Below are 18,558 nucleotides of genomic sequence, written 5' to 3'. Positions count from 1 at the left end.
ATTTTCATCTCCTCTCTCGGTGACTGATAAACGGCATCGACGCTTGACTCTCGACATCCTAATACTAATCATTTTAAGCACAAATTCTAGTTAAATGACTTATTATTTTCAAATTATTTTTAAAATTATACTTATTTAATTTTTATACACTATTTTTAAAATATAAAAACCGTAATACCGTGTTCAACTCATGTTCGTGTCCTATATTTTCAATAACTAACGTGTCCCGTGTCCGTGTCGTGTCGTATCCATGTCGCCGGGTCCGTGTCGTGCATCATAGGTTAAGCCCTTGCTTTTACGCTATTGACCACATCTCTTGGAGGGTTTTAAACATCACCTGTCATACAAACATTTTATTATTTATAATTTATTGTATCCCCTTTTTGCATATGACCACCTGCAAGAAGAACATATATATTTCTACATTATTTACTTAAAGGCAAGTGCCAACAACCCAGACAATCCAAAGGCAATCACGCTAAATCATCAATCATATGTGTAGAAAAGGAAAAATCTTAATCTTAACATAATTAGGGGTTGTGCACCTAAGTGTGTGAGACTTGTGTGACATATCATTACAAGATGTATTTCACTTGAATTTTGACAGCCTCCTAGCAACTTCCCCATATAGGGGGCATTATCGAATGTGCTAGGCCTTTTCATGATACCAAGAAATATGTGCATGGTCCATCATAGGACACCATAACTGGGTGGCCTCCACTCCAAAAAAAGGCGTGAATTGGTTTTCATATACTTATTTGATATTTATAGTGTTTCCCCACTTGTCAGCATATGTATTTAAAATTTCTCCATTTTGTGAAGAAAAGCACGCACAAGACTTACTAGTTGCTTGCAAATGTCCCTTTCAAGTTTCCTACTCGATGCTACAAAAGGTGCAAACATGTTTCACTAGTCACATTGATGGCATCATACTCGAAATTTGGATAGTTTTTAATGTTTGCGAGGAGTGTGTACCTTAAAGTGAGGCCATTAGAGATGACGAGGCTATGAGTTTGTGACGAGGGTGAAAAATATTATTTATTCTCTATTTTTTCTTGAAATTCCATTTATTCTCTTTTTTTACTATTTTTTTTTTTGAGAAAAATTTTCCCTATTTTGAGAGATGAAGAGTGTGTTAGAGAGAAACTATAGGGAGAGAAAGGAAGGAAATGATAGGAAAGAGGTCTCTATTTAGGGAGAGAAATGGAGGGGGGAGAGTGATGTAGTGGATCGGCGGAAGTCGATACCTGCAAGAAGGATTTGAAAATTCCCAATTCAGGGAAGAAGAAGAAGAAAGCTTTTCAAGCTTCAAAAGGTGTATATATCATTCAATGTCTCATTCCTTACAATATCTTGAATATATAGCCATAATAGAAGACTCTAGAACCATACACTTAAGCTAATAAAGGATAGACTATTCCTAAGGATTAATTCTACTAAAGATGTTCCTACATCATACTCCCCTTGCTTGAAAAGAGCTCGACTCCGTCGAGGCGCATCATCGGAAGAGGGACATCATAATGAACCCTCCAGGGTCGAAGATTTTGCGTCTTCGATGCATGTCTGCAAGCTCATTCCTTAGATGCGAGAATGACTTGGACCTTCCACAATTTCGCATACCTCCATAGGTAGAAATCAGAAGTTGGCCAGCTCTTGCATTCCTTGATCCTAAACGTTGGATATAGAGTTGGACAACCTGGACATCTTGAAGTCTGTTAGAATTGATTGCATCAGTACTGAATAATATATTGTGGATATTTGAAATAAGGATGTTCAGAGGATCAACTAAAGGTGGATTCAGCCCTTCAATATCAAAGTGTTCTGCAATCGACCAAGTCAAACGGGCACATATCCACATATCCTTGAGCAGTTGTAGCTGTAAATTTTGTAGCCTTGTCTCATTCAAAATTGTTGTGAAAAAATAAACTTTTTTAAAGCTGTGTAAAAAGCAGAAATTTCTAGAAAATAAAGAGGAAGCGTTAGCAGCTTCATTTGCGGTGACTTTCTTATTGCTTATTAAAGCAATTTTTTAATATAAATATTTTAATTTTTATACTATAAAAATGTTTTAAGAAGCAATAAGAAAATCGTATCAACCAAAAGCCTATGACTCCGATTTTAAAAAATTAAAATAGGAATAAAGTTGTCTCGAATAGGAGAAATTATTCCATGCCGACACTGGAAGGTCCAGAGACCAATCAGAAGGTGTCATATCACCTGGTACGCAGCGGTACCGAACAAAAAATTGATGTGGTTCATTCTGGTTGGTCTTCGAATTCCGTCCGGAATCCGCACAGAATAATTTTTCCTCAAATAAACACTAAATTAAGATAAATTATGTATTTATTATGATTATTTTAACTTTTCCACAATATAAACTTTTATTTTTAATTTTTTTAATTAATTAAATTTCTCTTTTTTGGCGCATCACAGATCTGTATGAATTTGACTTCAAATCTAACTACAATTAAGATCACACTCTCTCATATCTTCTCTTAAAAAAATTATGCACGATAGCCCACGCTTTGGGCAATCTGTCAGTTAAATGAGAGCATCTGCTCGGCCTTTTAATTGTTGGAAAAGGATATCTGAGCAGCTTCAGTTATTGCTGCGAACAGATCTCAGACGCTGACCTCCCTTTTTGATGAATTTTTATTGCGTCCTCCTATCTGATCTAGAGATACGTCCTCCCACCGCTAAAAAATTGAGTTTTTGCTCGGTATTGGTAGCTATTATTTGATATTAACGAAGAATATTATCATGTGAAGACCAATACCGCGTTATACCGAGCTATACCGAGCTATACCGATCAATACAAAAAAATACCTAGATTTTCCTAGAGAAAACTCGGTATAGCTCGGTATAGCTCGGTATAACTCGGTTTATGTCTTCACATGATGATATTCTTCGTTAATACCAAATAATAGCTAGCAATACCGAGCAAAAACCCAATTTTTTAGCGGTGGGAGGACGTATCTCTACGTCAGGTGGGAGGACGCAATAAAAATTCTTGTGATCAATTAATTTAATGCGGTGGAAACTTATTTCTAGCCATTGGTGAGCCTATACTTCAAACAAAAAGCTGTAAAATGATTTATCTAAAATTTGGATGGTTACATAAATCAGCTTTCTACCATAGGAATTTTTGAGAAATGGTAAGTAAGCAACAATAAAATAGATAGAAAGTTGTCCCAAATAAATTCTTAGCAGTTTGAGCACTGAATTTCCTTACACAACTTTTGAGTGCTCGGCCTCAATATATATAGAAAAATAAAAAATGTCGGGACATCAAAATATTGAATTTGTGTTGATAATAATATAATTGGGTATAAATATGCAACATCAATTTCAATGCAAATTCAAAGCTTTAAAATCCTTAGTCAATTTAGTTTTGAATCTCCTATGCTTGGCCTGAACCATAGAAAGAAAGTTATTTTGAGTCTTGAAATTTTTTTTTTTAATTTATGTTGAGAATAGAATAATTCAGGATATTATATGTAGCATAATTTTAACGTTATTTTAAATACTTGAAATTCATTCTGCCTAGTTTTGCATCACGATATGCCAACACAATTTTTTATCGACAATTGTGAAGTCCGTGAGGATGATAACATCAGCTTCAGGAGAAATTATGATGTGCAGTCACCGGATTATTCGGGGGCCAATTAGGACGTGTCACGTCACCTGATATTCATTGGAACACAATGAATTGATGACATGGCATATCCTGATTGGCCTTCGAATGGTGTCAGATGACCGCACGTAACACTTTCATCGTTTTCAATGAAGTCGACTTTATTGAGATATTGGTGATCAAATATGAAGCAAACGAGATCGTATAGAAACCTTACAAAAAAAAACTCTATTGGAGATAATTTTGAGGGGAATAAAGTTACTATTTTTAAAAATGATCATTGCGCATCATGGATTGACTTAATCCAACAATTTGAAGATTTGAAAAGCATTAATTATATTTTAGCTAACTTCTTCAATAGGGCAACCTTTTTGGGTAAAGCTAATAAATGATAGTTGTTGGTGCTCCTTGGGTTACTTTTAGTATCATTAATCATCTCATGACTATTATTGTGGCTTAATTTGGTGCCAATTGGATTACTTTTATAAATTTGTTTGTGGTGATTGTTTTGTGTTGAAAAATTAATAGTGATAGAAAGTGAGAGTTTTGGCTTAATTTGTATGTAAGTGAGAGTTGTGGCTTAATTTGATGATACATGTGTTACTTTTAAAATTTAATAGTGATAGAAAGTAAGAGTTGTGGCTTAATATTATAAAAATTTTGTAATGAAAAAAATCATAGGACCTTACTCAATCAAAACAGATTTGCTAGCGATTTGATAATATAAATATTCATCTTATCCTGAGAAAGCGAGAATAGAATATATAAATTCAAAATATGATGATCAACAAATGTATAATGATGTGGTTTGATGAGCATTCGTGCAAAACTAATATGAGTATTGTGAGTTGAATATCAATAAATATTTGGAGCTATACATTAGTAACTGTTGGTCATATTGATTGACAAATGTATAATGTCAATAAAGAGAAACGGTGGGCTTCTACGTGATAAACTCGCTCAAAATTTCTCGATGGTACATATGGAAGGGGACATCCAACACCGTTGATTAATGAGCATTGGATGTCAATTATTGGATGATGTTAGATATTGATGAATGGTGAATTTTGGGAGATGGACATCACTAGACATTGGAAGTTGGAGATTGATGGATGTTGGGATTCGAATGCAAAGGAATTTCAATTACATGCAATAAAAATGAACAAATATGTAGTAAATCAATGGGATGGTTATTTGGTAGCTTTAAAAGTTACAAAGGCCTCATAATTTTATAATTTTTGAATGGATCAAGGTTAGACATTTTTTAATAAGAAGGATTAAAACCAATTTATATATTTTCAAGAGAGCAATATAGTTTATATCCAAAATTATAATGGAATGTTTCTCATTCTTAGAATTGCCCCCAAATGAGATCAAAAAATGGCTAAACAATTCAGCCACTTTGCTAGCCAAATCAATTAGCCCATGTCTTGGCCAAGTTGTTAACTACGATGATGGTCTAATGATGGTCTCTAGTGATGTAAGTGATGTTCGAAATCGCTTGTGTCTGACTCGGGAATCAATGGTTCCTTATCGTTCGATAGAGATAGAGCAAGGAAGGCGGGCACTCACTGTCGATTGATTCTCACTCCTATGCGATATTCTACCAAAGCTGATACAAGATGAATTACGACCTGCACGATAGTCGTCTTCTATAGAAGATACTGCCTTACATGCCTACAGGTTTAGGTTTGACTTCTTTGCCCGAGCAACATTCTTATGATACTATGAAAGACAAGTTCTTAGAGAGACCGATCAACATTTAATCAATGAATAGAATTGATACGGCATCACAAAAATTATCTTGTATGAATGCTACACCCTCTCACTTATCTGCTTGTGTGCTGGATCTTCGTACAATGCTAAGACGTTAAACTAAATATTTCTCTACCGCCGCGAATACTCCAGGACGCAACAAGAATGTACTATCTTAAATCTTGATGTTATGAGTATCACTAAAATGATGAATAAAATGTAATTAATTAGTTTGGAAGATTAAAAACTCGCTGATAGTTATGAAAAAAAAAAACAACAACAAAAGTGTAATGAGACTTTTGTGTGATTTTGAAATCCTATATAACAAAGAAGTGTTGGGGAAGATGTAATGAGACATATAATGTGTAAATTCATATCTTTGATGGCAAAGAGAAGCTTGAGAATTTATTATTGATGAGATTGGTAGCATCTGAAGTTTGTCAATGAATAAGCCGTGATGGAATCTCGCTATGGAGCGATGAGATAGGGCATCAGAAGGGCCGAAGATATGAAGTTATTGAGGAACAATAGGGAAGGGCATTGATGGGATGATCGACATGCATAGGAGAAGCTTTGATGGAAATTAAGAGTAAATAGTTTGTTTTGTTCTTATTTAAAATTTTAAATATTACGTGAAAAAACTAGAAATTTTAGTTGCTAAATATGTAAATAGAATAATTTAGTATGATGTATCTAAATTCTCATAATTTTTAATTTAATTTAATTTAATTATTTGTTCATGTTCTTAAAATTTTTATATAATTATATAACCTATAGATTTAGTTTTAAAATGAGATATTTACTAAAAAAATTAAAAAGAATTTCTGTTTTTTATCAGATTTTTTTTATTTTAAATTCTGAATCGTACGACAAGTGTCGCATAAAGTAAAAGACCGCTGTATTTTGATTATTTCGGACCTTTCGTTTTTTATTTTTTAAATAAGTACGGTATAAATGTATAATTTGTATTTTTTCTTTTCTAAAGTGACCTATTTAAGTGATAAGCAGCCTAAACGTATCAAACAAAGGAGGGATCCGCTTGGCCGCTGTAGTCAACTTCGGAAGCTGAAAGGCAAAGGAGCATTAGAGGCTAGAGAATCGAAGGATAGAAGAAGAAGAAAAATGGCGATGGATTTGGAAAGAGTTGTTGAGCAGGCAAGGGAGACCTTTGAGAGCGGTGGAACGAGAAGTTACTTTTGGAGGAGATCACAGCTTAGAGCTCTTAAGGATCTCCTCCATGAGAAGGAGGCCGCAATCTGCGAAGCCCTTAAGCTTGACCTCGGAAAGCACCGCGTCGAAGCTTACCGCGATGAGGTATCCTCCTTATCTTGAACCAAACATCTCCCATTTCATTTTCCCATTTTCGAATCCTCCCTCCTCCCCGCCTTTTTTTTTTGTTTGCTTTGTTCCCTGAAATTTTGTGAGCAAGCAATGGTTATTTATTCGTTCTGGTTTGTAGATTGGATTTTTAATTAAGTCAGTGGATCATGCGCTGCAAAATCTCAAGAAATGGATGAAACCTGAAAAGGTTTGGAGTCCCCTGCCTCCTACTACTTCACCATTTGGTATTGTACGGAATGCACTGTTAATGATGGATTACCCTACGATCCTTTTTTTTATTCGGAATTTTGCAGGTTAGCGTCCCACTCGTGGCTTTTCCGACCACGAGCGAGGTGGTGCTAGAGCCGCTCGGCGTTGTCCTAATCTTTGCTTCTTGGAATTTTCCAATAGGTCTCTCTCTCTCTCTCTAACACATGATGACATACTTTGGTTCTTATATAGTGGAACAGAGGAGGGGGATGGCTTGAAATATATAGTTGAAAGAGCTGTAAATTGTTTACAAGTAGAGATGGTAGGGCATAAAAAACAGTTGGAAGGCTGTTAAGATAAGTTTTTGAACTATTAGTAATGATACTTTATCTGGGATCAGTGATTAGAAATATTGATGAGTGGGAATAGAAGTTCATAGTTTTAAATTATTTGTAAAGATAAATTTGAAATTATATCAGTTTACTAAGACAGTATTTTTAAACAATTTTCGAATAAAATATTATTACTGCTAGCACCATTAGAGAATTAAAGTGTTATCAAAACTAGGAATGAATTGAAAAACTCCTGCAGTGATCAGAAAATTTTTTTGATACCAACCTCTCAAATTTTAGATTTTTTTTTTAGCAAAATATTAATTTATGTTTTACGTTTGAACTTTTAAAATTAAAATCAAAACGATTTATCTTTTTTTCTGACTATAAAATTAGATAGATGTCTAAGTTTATTGATTTTATAATTATTGAATTTTCAATCAAATATCTTAAAACTGTAGACTAATAAATTGTTCAAATAATGTGTTATTAAATTTCATATATTATATTGAACAATTTATTTAAATTGAATAAAAATTTATCTACATGATGCTAAAAAATCCATCACTTGAGAAGATCCCTACTGTGGGACTAGTGCATGCAGGCTCTTAGAGTTGTATATGTAGAGCTAAATTTTCACATTATAAAATATTTACAAAATATGGTTGAATCTCCTCATTAAATGCATATATTTTACTAATCCATTTTTTGCAGGTTGTAAAAGGTTTTGGAGATCTTGTATTAATATAAAGAACTTGAAGAATTATTTATTTTGTGAGCTCTTGTGAGATTTCTTATTGATTTTAATAGATCTTGTCAATTTTATGGAATTGTGTGCTCTGAAAATTCGCATCCCGGCCTTTTTAAGGCCCACTTCTTTTTTTTGGGTTGTCGATGAGAGTTTTAATGCTTAGGTTCTGAGGCAAATTTTCAGAATGCAGATTGAGTGGGTTTTAGATAAGACATTCTCCAGAGATTTTTCACTCATTTTGCAATGACTTTATGATATGAGTTCAGGTTTCCTATAGGCACAAACCCCTATAGTTAATTATCCCTCCCGATAACAAGAAAGAACTTTTGATTAAGGCTAGTTATCAAATAAATATGTAGTATTCGGTGTATAGTAGCAGCATAATTTGATATTTGAAAATTAAAATTTATATCACTGTGCATTTAAAGCGAATGGTGTGGGAAGTGATGATGAGCCCGATCAAGATCCTATGGTTCCGTCATCCCGAGGGTGTCTAGTCTACTTAGTCATAGGAGGTAGTCGACCCAACTTGACAGAAGGATCCTTGTTGGCAACGATGGGTTGTTTCGTTCAAGGGTACCTTGTAGACTTGGGGTAGATATTTTCCTAAGGGGATAAATTTGAATTCATCTCAACTAACAGAGGGCTTTATGCCCTATCGATCATATCCTATTGATTCATTGATCAAGGATTTGAAGCCGTTGGGGAACATATGGGCTCTAACCATAACCATAATTTAATGGTGTTATTTGGCGGCAAAACCACCCGGTCAGAGGGTCCAGGTCATAACTATTTACTTATGGTGCCATTTGATGGCTAAACCACCGGTTAGATGACACATGCCATGTCCTTACTGGTAGGAGATAATTTGAGAATAAATCTTAGTGATGTTCTCGAGTGGACATTTGCTTTTTGTGAGTTGAAGTAATTTTTAAATTTGTTCACCTTGACAAACTACTTTGAAGGGTGGATGAGCATTTTGCTTTAAGTGTTTTGACATTTTATTTCAATTTTAAACATTAATATTATTGGAAAATATGGAGCTTTAGATCTTTGATAGGTCTTTGAACATTAACCCCTCTGGTTGAGATTTGTATTCAACATGATCATTATCGAGACAACATTGAAGTCAACTTAAATGCTTGTGTTTTATAAGAATTTTTAAGGCATTTTAAATATTTGGGGTCCCCTTCGACTGAGATTTTCTGTCAATACGTCTATCATCGAGAATTATTAAAATATGTCGTGTATCTATTCTGACCGCCCGCTGATAGAGGATTGTGTTCAATTATTGATGTTGTGAGTTATCATATAGATATTGAGAATCAAGAGTTTTATGCTTTTAACATTAATGAACCTTTTTTGTAATAGATGTTGAAGACTTAATATGAACGTATAAAATCAAATACTCCTGTCGACGCTACGACTGTGTATTTGTTCAGTAGTTCAAGTCGTATCAACTTCGGTCATGTGTGTATATACATCACGTTCGTCGGAGCCCATGCGGGTGTATACTTTTGAATGCATTTTGCAAGATGTATTTGCATAAGCATGCAATGCAACAGGTGCATATAATATATTTGCATATTCACACACTTTCTTATACCTTCATTTGCATGCTAACATACTCACGTATGTATTTGTGTCGGCATATGCATTTGCGCACTGCTTAATAATTTTTTCATTAAGCCTTTATCCCCCTATTTGGAGTCAGCTACATGAATCTTTTTTTCTCAATCGTGTCCTATTAAGAGTCAAATTCTCATTTAAATTTAACCAAAAAAGATATTTCTAATACCTTCTAATATAATCTTTTTAGGTTTACCTCTACCTTTCTTAGCATAGGCTTTTGAACAAATAAGATAGAAAGGGTGTATAATATAAGTTATTACATGATGAATAAAGTAAACAGGGAAAATAAATCTGATAACAGTAGCTTTTTTAAATTTTTTGAGCATGTATAGGGCCTGACATGATAGTGCCTAAATATCTGAGCTAGCTCTTGAGCCGACATGCCAAGCCTGGTCAAGCTCTAATTCTTGCTAATTTAATATATAAGCTCAAGCTCATGTCTCTAAAAGCTCGGCTTGCAAGCTCGTTAGTGAATCAAGTTCTAGTCGGCTCACTTACACCCCCTAGCTCGCATCATCTCAATCAAGCATGAATGTCTTGCCTGTTTTTAACAACTTCAATGCTCATCATGCCTATATGTGGGAAATCTATGCTAGTACACATTGGCAGATAAATACTCATTTATGTGCATACAACCGTCGAATGCTCACATTTCTACACAAAACACACATCATGATCACACAGAGAGCTCAATGAGGATTTTTGGTATTCCAAAAATTGTTTCCTTCTAGGCCATCCTACTTTTATAGATTTATGTTATCTATGGACATCCATTTTCAATTTATTGTACTTCATTCACATTCACGTTTGATTGCCCTTGTACCAGTCACCTTGATTTTACATAAAATTATGTGTACTAAATACTTCATTACTATTTTTGTTATATTTTGCTATATTGTTTTTAAATGCATTAATGTCTGCTTTTTTTTTATACAATAACATTATATTTGAAATGGAAGATAATAAATGAATCAGTTTGATAAAGCTGTAAATCCTTACCAACAGAGCAACTTCTTTGCAAAATGCTTTTGAAAAGCTTGTTAAAGTTGAATATTAATCCATTTCAAACATTGTTCTGATCAATTGAGATAATAATATTATTAATTTCTAGTGAATAATGTCTCATTTGCATTACAATGAGCCGCCAGTTTTAGTGCAAAGATTTTCAAATAATGTCCTTCAGGCACACAGATCATGTTAGTTCTAAGGAACAGCGCCCATTCTAAAATTTAAGCTGTGCTTGATAGGTCCCTTCATTCCTACATTCCCAAAGCAATCTTTTACTTTGAATCTAGCAAGCATATGATGAAGTCCATGTTAGGAATGGCTTACTTTAACTTACTTTTTATGGTTTTTGCTCAAGATTGCTCTTTGATTCTGAAGGTAGATATCATAAATTTGAGTCTTGTTTGTGGGTTTCTATGAATAATATTTTTGTAGTTCTCTATATGAATGCAAACTACAACTAGTTATATCATCTTTATCTGTAATTAATATTATAGGAATTTATTCGTAACTATCATTATGCCATGTTTTCAATTAACGAAATATTTGAGAGTTTTTGTCGCTTAGAAGGCCAAAATGGTTGAATTTGATAGCCTATACTATCATCAATTCTTTTTGCAGGCTTTGCCAGTTAAAATTCTCTTATTGTCATTTGAATTAGTCTGGCATATTTGAAGTGCCCATTCAAAAATTTTCATCGTATTTATGGTAGATGGAAAATACTTTGTTTCTTTGTTTCTTCTTTTGCTTTTAATCGATAAAGCATCCAATTACAAAACTCTTAAGGTTCACAACTATAGATTTCAGCTTCATTCTAGAGAAAGAAGGAATTAGCAAATTCTTCTAAAGGGTCTAACTATTAGAAACAACAAACTTTGTCTCTGTTAAGCATATAATGTTCTAAATATTATCTTAATCAACAAAACTAATTTCTTTTAGAGTGACGCTCCTTTTACTAACCTCTTAGTCCCACTAAGCCTCATTCTTATGCGCTGAAATATGAGGGAGTCCACTTGATGTAGAACGGGTAGGAGGGTTTACTAGGGAGAGGGACTCTTTGCAGGAATTTTCAGGGCAGCAGCAGTTTTGAAGCTTCAAGTTGATGAAAATCCAAAAACCACTGCAGGAATTATCTGGCAGCAGCTTTGGAGAGCAGGAAATCCAACGTGGGATAGGGTTTGGGAGGAGTTTGTAGAGGAAAAACAGCACAGGAGCCTTGGGGAAGAGTTCGGCCAGCAGGGGAGAAAAAAAGCCTGAGAATAAATTCAGGTTTTTTTAGCCAAAATCTGAGAGAAATCTCAGGATTCTGGGCTTTGACAACTCGGCTAGCAGCAGATTGAAATTCACATCTGTTGTGTGAGAGGGAAAGGGAGAAGCAAAATAGCTTCAGGTTTCTTTAGTCAAAACCTGAGAGAAAATATTCCAACTCAGAAACTCTTGCCTTGGGGAGCTTTCTCGGGCAAGAGGGAGAGAGGAAGATGGCGGTGGAGCAAGAGGGAATTCAATTCCTTGGTTCAAATAGCTATTTCATTAAATCTGAAAATTGATTTCAGATTTAAAAGATTATGAAAGTTTCCTAGCTAATTTAAGAACATGTCATTTGGAAAGAATTCAAAATTCAAATGTCATGAACTTTGGATTGAAAGGGGCTTAATTTGGGGAGTTAATAAGGGAGTAATAATGGCTAGAATTAATGAGAGAGAGAGGGATGGGGTTATTTCAAAACCTGAAATTAATTTCAGGTTTTGAATGAAATTTGGGGGAACTTAATTTGAAATTTGATTTCAAATAAGAGGCCATTAATTGCTTTAATTGGGGAATTAATGGGAGGAAATTGAAGGGGCATTTAACTCCTAATTCAAATTTGAATTTTGAATTGGAGAGTTAAAACCTTCCAAATGTGGATCAAACCCAATTAAGAAAAATTTCAAATTTGAAATTTGAAATCCAAAATTTGTCATGGGTTTATGATTTCAATTGAGCACTTTCCAAAAATAGGTGAGCTAAATTAGGAAAGAAATTTGAATTTCTAATTTCAAATTTTGAACAATTTGAATTTCAAATTAATTCCTAATATCATGCACTCCTAATTAGGAAATCCAAGGAGAGAGGGGCAAAGATGAGGCCGGCGGCTAGGGGGCCATGACCGATGATTTTGTGGTGGTCATTCGGGTGAGGTGGTCGGCGGCTTATGGTGGAAATGGAGACGACGATGGTGGACGGAGGTAGAGGATGACACAACAAGAAGGAACAAAAGAAAAAAAACAAAGATAAAATAAAAGGTAGAAGACAAGAACCGCGAGCCTCGGACTCTTCCGAAGACTGACGGGTGATGCTTTGCCCTTCTCCAAGGGACTTCAAATTACGAGCCCGGACCCATCTTGCGGCTGGTGACAACTTCGATTCCTCTCATAGGAACCCACTAACACTCTCTCACAAGAAGAACTCAAGTGTGGAAAATAAATTTTTTTTATATCAATAATTCATCCCTTTTACAATAGCTTAAGGCCCTATATATAGACCACAACATGAGAAAAATAAAAATTAATAAATTGCCCCTTGGGCCACATCACTCACATAAACTAACCTATGGGTAAAATAGGAAATAACATAAAATAGAAACTAAAATGCAGAAAATAATTCATAAATGACAACCTAAATCATAGCCGTCGATTTACGACGCCTCCTGTGATAGATGCGCCAGATTTTCGTGCCGATGTCCGCATCACCACTCATTATGCATCACATAAACATGCAGGCTAGAGAGGAGGATTATAAGAACATTAATCTTTATTTAAAAGAGTGAGAGTGCCGTGAATTCATGTGCACACACTCAAATGATTTCTTGCAATTATTAATTTACATCAAGGTTAGTGTGAGACATTTTCATTTAAACATTCTGATATATCATTTAGTATTTTAAATGATTTGTTAATTGTTAGATCACACTAATGAACCTCAATCACAAGATACTTAATCGACGCTATCTACACCAGCTTACTGAGGCAGCACTACTCCACACTGTAGGACAGTCTATCATTAGTGACATCACCATTCTCTGCCTCTCTATTATCTCCTAATTTCCTATTTATATCATTTGTAAAGCCTAAGTATTGAATCAATGGAGATGAATCATTAAGCCTTCTCTTTTCATTATTCGACAGATCTCCTTCTTTAACAATTCTATGCAGGTTTCTCTCATGGTATAAGAGGTGTAGGTTCAGCTTCTCTGCGCAATGGCGGATCAGGACTCTACCTCACCTGCGTCCTCCCTCTCCGCCTCAATGGCCGAGTTCTCTATTCCCCCTTCTCTTAAGTTTCTCATGAGTGACCTTAAATCCATAGTCTCCACCATTCTCACCAATGAGAACTATCCCATTTGGCGTCTCTAGGTATTCAAGTTGTTCTATGCCAATGGTTTCGAGGGATACCTAACAGGAAGTGTTTCTCTGCCCTCACCTTCTCTCATCGATCCAAATCCACCAGATCTTTGTCTCTGGAATTTAATAGACCAAAACTTGCTCTCAGCTCTACTTTCCACTCTTTCTCCGTCAGTCCTACCATACATCCTCAGTTACTCTTTCAATTGCTCATGAGATTTAGTTAACCTTAGAGAAACGCCTGCAACCAACCAATCGCTTAAGGGTGATCCAGCTTAAGACTGAATCGCACCACACTCAGATGAAAGAGATGTCCATGACTCAATACCTAGCTCAAATCAAAGCTCTTGTTGGCAATATTGCGGCTGTAGGGGCTCACATCGATGCTGAAGATGTCATTATGTACACATTAAATGAATTATCATCCATCTGCAATCCCTTCAATATAGCAATTCGTACACATAGCAATAGATCAACTTAAAAACTCTTTATTCACTTCTATGTAGTGAAGAGATAAACCTATAAACCAAACAATAAAAGGAATCTCCTCAACCATCTGAGCACACTGCACTAGTAACAATCACTCTAGTGCTCCTCAGGTAAGGCAATTTTTCGCTCAACCTGAAGAAGAGGAACTTCCTTCAGACCGAATTCACCTGGACTGAATCCAGGTCGACCTTCGACGCCATCTTCTTCGTGCCCAACCTTTCAGATATGTGGGAAACTTGAACACGTTGCCTTGAACTGTTGATTGTTGCAACATGCAGTATGCCCCAACTTCACCTTCAAACCATCGAGCTTTCCTGACCAACTCCAACAATTCTGCCATCCCACTTGTTATTGAATGGGTCCTGGACTCCAGAGCCTCCTCTCATCTCACGTCTGAGGCTCATCATCTGCAATAGTCGACTCCCTACAACGGTCTAAATTCAGCATAAATCGCTAATGGAGGAACTCTTCTAATTCAACATACTGGTCAAGGCATTCTCCCTCTCCCAGACACCAATCGTAAGCTTCGTCTCTATAACCTTCTTCATGTTCCCTTACTCTCTCACAATCAATTATCCATTTTAAAGCTAACTTCTATTAACAATTGTTCAATTTCCTTTGATGCTCATGGATTCCTTACCAAGAATCTTTTGGACAATAGCATCCTTCTTCGTGGCCGCTCTAGAGATGGTCTCTATACTGTTCACATAGTTTCATCATCCTCTCTAAAAGCTCTTCACTCCACAGCTGTCACCACCGAGCCATGGCATGCTCGACTTGGTCATCCCAATATTAGAATTTTAAAATTGCTTACTGATGTAATACCCCGTGATGCATACAAATTACTGTTTATTTTCATTTTTATTGTAATTTGAATATTATAATTTTTGATTAGTTTTTTTTATGCTATGAGTAGTTAGTGCTTGGGCATGGAAAACCTTGGGTGTGCTAGCTTCTTGGGTTCTTTGGTCTTTTGGGCTGCTGTTGCTTCTCGGGTTGAGCCTTGGCTGCTCGGGTTTGGGCTGTGTTCTTTGGGAGCTTCTTGATTCCAGCTCATTAATGCTTAAGCTACTACTTTTTCAGCTCATAATTTGCAATTAATGAGGCTCTTTCCCCCTTGCCTATGACCCTTTGGTTCCCCCACTTGGCTGCCTTTTTTCTGGTTCCTGTGTGGCTGCTCGGTGCTGTTCTGGAATGAATGCTGGCCCCCTTTTATGGCTGTTTGGGTGCTGTTTTTGTACAGCCCCATGGCCTTCCATATTCTCTTGTTTTAATGTGCTTAATTAGTGGTTATGGTGGTTGTTTAGCTACCTCTTATCTCCTATATATATATATATATATATATATATATATATTTGATGTTTAGAGAGTTTAAAAAAGTGTTATGATGTGATTTTTGGAGCCAAAACCTGCGGGTTTTCTTGGAGAAGCTTGCAAGCTTGTTCCATTTCTCTATTCCTTCTTGGGAAAGCTTGCGAGCTTGTCCTCTCCTTCGTCTTGGGCTTCTTACCTCTTTCTTCTGTCCGCAAGTTCGACGCCATATTTATCTTCTTCTCAAGCGATGCAATACAAGTTTAGGACCTTTATTTCTTAAGTTTGTAAGAGTCATTTTAGAATAAGAAAGTTGAATTTTAACATGTATTTTGTTATTTTTCTAAGTCTTTTAATATGCTTGCAAAAATTGGGGTCTGCCCATATTTTTGCTTGCATCACCCTTTATATGTACTCCTCCCTTCTTTATATGTACCTCATGTAATGTAGCCAAGAGTCACAAACTACCTTTCCTTCCCTCAAAGTCATGTAACTAAACCATTTCAGTTAATATATTCTAATGTTTAGGGACCATCACCTGTTTCTTCGTTTTATGGCTTTCATTATTATGTTGTGTTTATAAATGACTATACTCGTTACACATAGCTTTATCTCATGTACAAGTACACCAAGGATGAAACCATCTCAAAATTCAAATAATTTCATTAGCTCATTAAAACATCGTTTAATCATTCCATTTAAATACTTCGCATTGATGGTGGAGGAGAACAAACTAGTTATGTTTTTCAAAATTTTCTCCTTCAACAGCATCACACACCAACTTAGCTACCTGTACACCCCAGAGCAGAATGACCTTGCAGAATGCAAGCATCATCTTCTACTTGAGACAACCCAAACTCTTCTCCATGCATCACATCTCCCTCAAATCTTTTGGGCTGAAGCTGTTCTAACCTCTAATTATCTCATCAATATACTACCTACTAAAACTCGCAATCTTCAAATCCTATATCAACTTCTTCATGATCATCTTCCTTCATACACTCACTTAAAAACGTTCGGTTGCCTATGTTTTCCTTGGCTTCAACCTCTCTCCATGCTCTCACGAGTGTGTCTTCCCGGGTTCGCTGTCTTCATCTTAATACCAACAAAATTCATGTCTTCTGTCATGCTGTTTTCTTTGAAATATATTTCCTTACCAATCCTCTTCCCCAAATCACATTCCTACCTCTACCAAACCACCACAAAACCCCTTACTTTTCACTCCTACCTCCATTCTTCCCAACACTTTCAAACAAATATCCATACCCCACGTCACTCCACCTACTTCAAGCACTTCTTATCCTCCCCCATCTCCTTTCTCTTCAAATACTCCTAATTCTTCATTACCATCTTCCCTATCTCCATCAACATCCCAACCTCCACCACAGCCTATCACATCCATACATCCCATGCAAACCCGGTTAAAAACCGGTCACCAACAACCCAAAGTTATTTTTGATCTTTTTACAATCACTCAATGCACTATCATCCCTAATTCTTATAATCAAGCTGTCAAATACAAGCCTTGGAGAGATGGCATGTCGGATGAGTTCTTAGCACTCTTGAAGCAAGGCACTTAGACCCTCATACCTCCACCTAAAGACAAACCAATCCTTGGATGTAAGTGGATCTTCAAGCTCAAAACCAGCTCGGATGGTCAGATTGAATGTCGCAAGGCTAGACTAGTAGCTCAAGGCTTTACTCAAGAGCATGGAATAAACTATAATGAAACCTTCAGTCCGGTGGTCAAGCTACCCACGATTCATATTCTACTTCTTCTTGCTCTTCATTGAAACTGATCCTCACTTCAATTTGACATCTCAAATGCCTTTCTACATGCCGATCTCCATGAAAAAGTTTATATGAAACAACCTCTAGGTTTTACTGATGCTCAACACCCTCATTTTATTTGCAAACTACACAAGGTCATCTATGGCCTCAAACAGGATCCTAGGCAATGGTACAACAAGCTAACACATTCCCTTCTCCAATATGGCTTCATATTCAGCAAGGCAGATCCTTCATTTCTTATCTACAACAAATCTGACATTCAACTTTATCTGCTGATCTATGTGGACGGTTTACTTCTTAGCGGAAATCATTCTCAGACCATTCAGTCTTTACTCAAAATGCCACAGACCAATTTTTCCCTCAAGCAAATATGTTATGTTTCCACGTTCTTAGGTATCCAAGTCCACCGAACTTCCACTGCCCTACTTCTCCATCAAACGAAATATGCTACAGAACTTCTGGACTCCGCAGGCTTCACCAATTACAAAACTGTGGCCACACCACTCACTCTTATGCCATCGAAAACGGCTCTAGCCACACAACCATTTTACATTCCTCATTTATACAGACGGCTCGCTAGATCCCTCAATTATCTCACAATAACAAGACCAGATATTGCCTTTGCTGTAAACTCTATTTGCCAACATATGCATATCCCAACGAATGCTGACTATCTAGCCCTCAAACTTATCCTTCGATATATACAGGTTACCAAATCCTATGGCCTACCTTTGGTACCTAGCAATCTGCACCTTAGCACATATGTGGATGCGGACTGGGCCTCCGATTCAGCTGACAAAAAAATCCATAACAAGATTCTATTCTTATCTAGGTGCCACTCTCATATCTTGGTGTGTTAAAAAGCAAGTTACTGTTGCCAAATCATCCACTGAAGTCGAATACCAAACCCTCTCCTTAGCCACTTCTGATGTCCTCTAGTTGCGCAAA

The 18,558-nt window shown here is 36.1% G+C and overlaps 1 protein-coding gene across 1 annotated transcript in view; it reads left to right on the top strand.

The window, feature by feature from the left end:
* The first annotated feature begins 6,395 nt into the window (after nt 1-6,395).
* Nucleotides 6,396-18,558, top strand: part of LOC110108951 (aldehyde dehydrogenase family 3 member F1) — a 33,652-nt gene continuing 21,489 nt past the window's right edge. Inside the window, exons 1-3 of the mRNA XM_020839819.2 lie at nt 6,396-6,703; nt 6,849-6,917; nt 7,024-7,120. Of these exons, the coding sequence (XP_020695478.1) occupies nt 6,512-6,703; nt 6,849-6,917; nt 7,024-7,120 (358 nt within the window). The 5' untranslated portion in view covers nt 6,396-6,511. The remainder of the gene's footprint in view (nt 6,704-6,848; nt 6,918-7,023; nt 7,121-18,558) is intronic.

Source organism: Dendrobium catenatum, unplaced genomic scaffold (assembly GCF_001605985.2).
Source record: "Dendrobium catenatum unplaced genomic scaffold, ASM160598v2 original_scaffold_71536, whole genome shotgun sequence".
Classification (NCBI taxonomy): domain Eukaryota; kingdom Viridiplantae; phylum Streptophyta; class Magnoliopsida; order Asparagales; family Orchidaceae; genus Dendrobium; species Dendrobium catenatum.
Note: the sequence above shows the minus strand (reverse complement) of the source record. Positions and strands in the feature narration are given on the sequence as shown.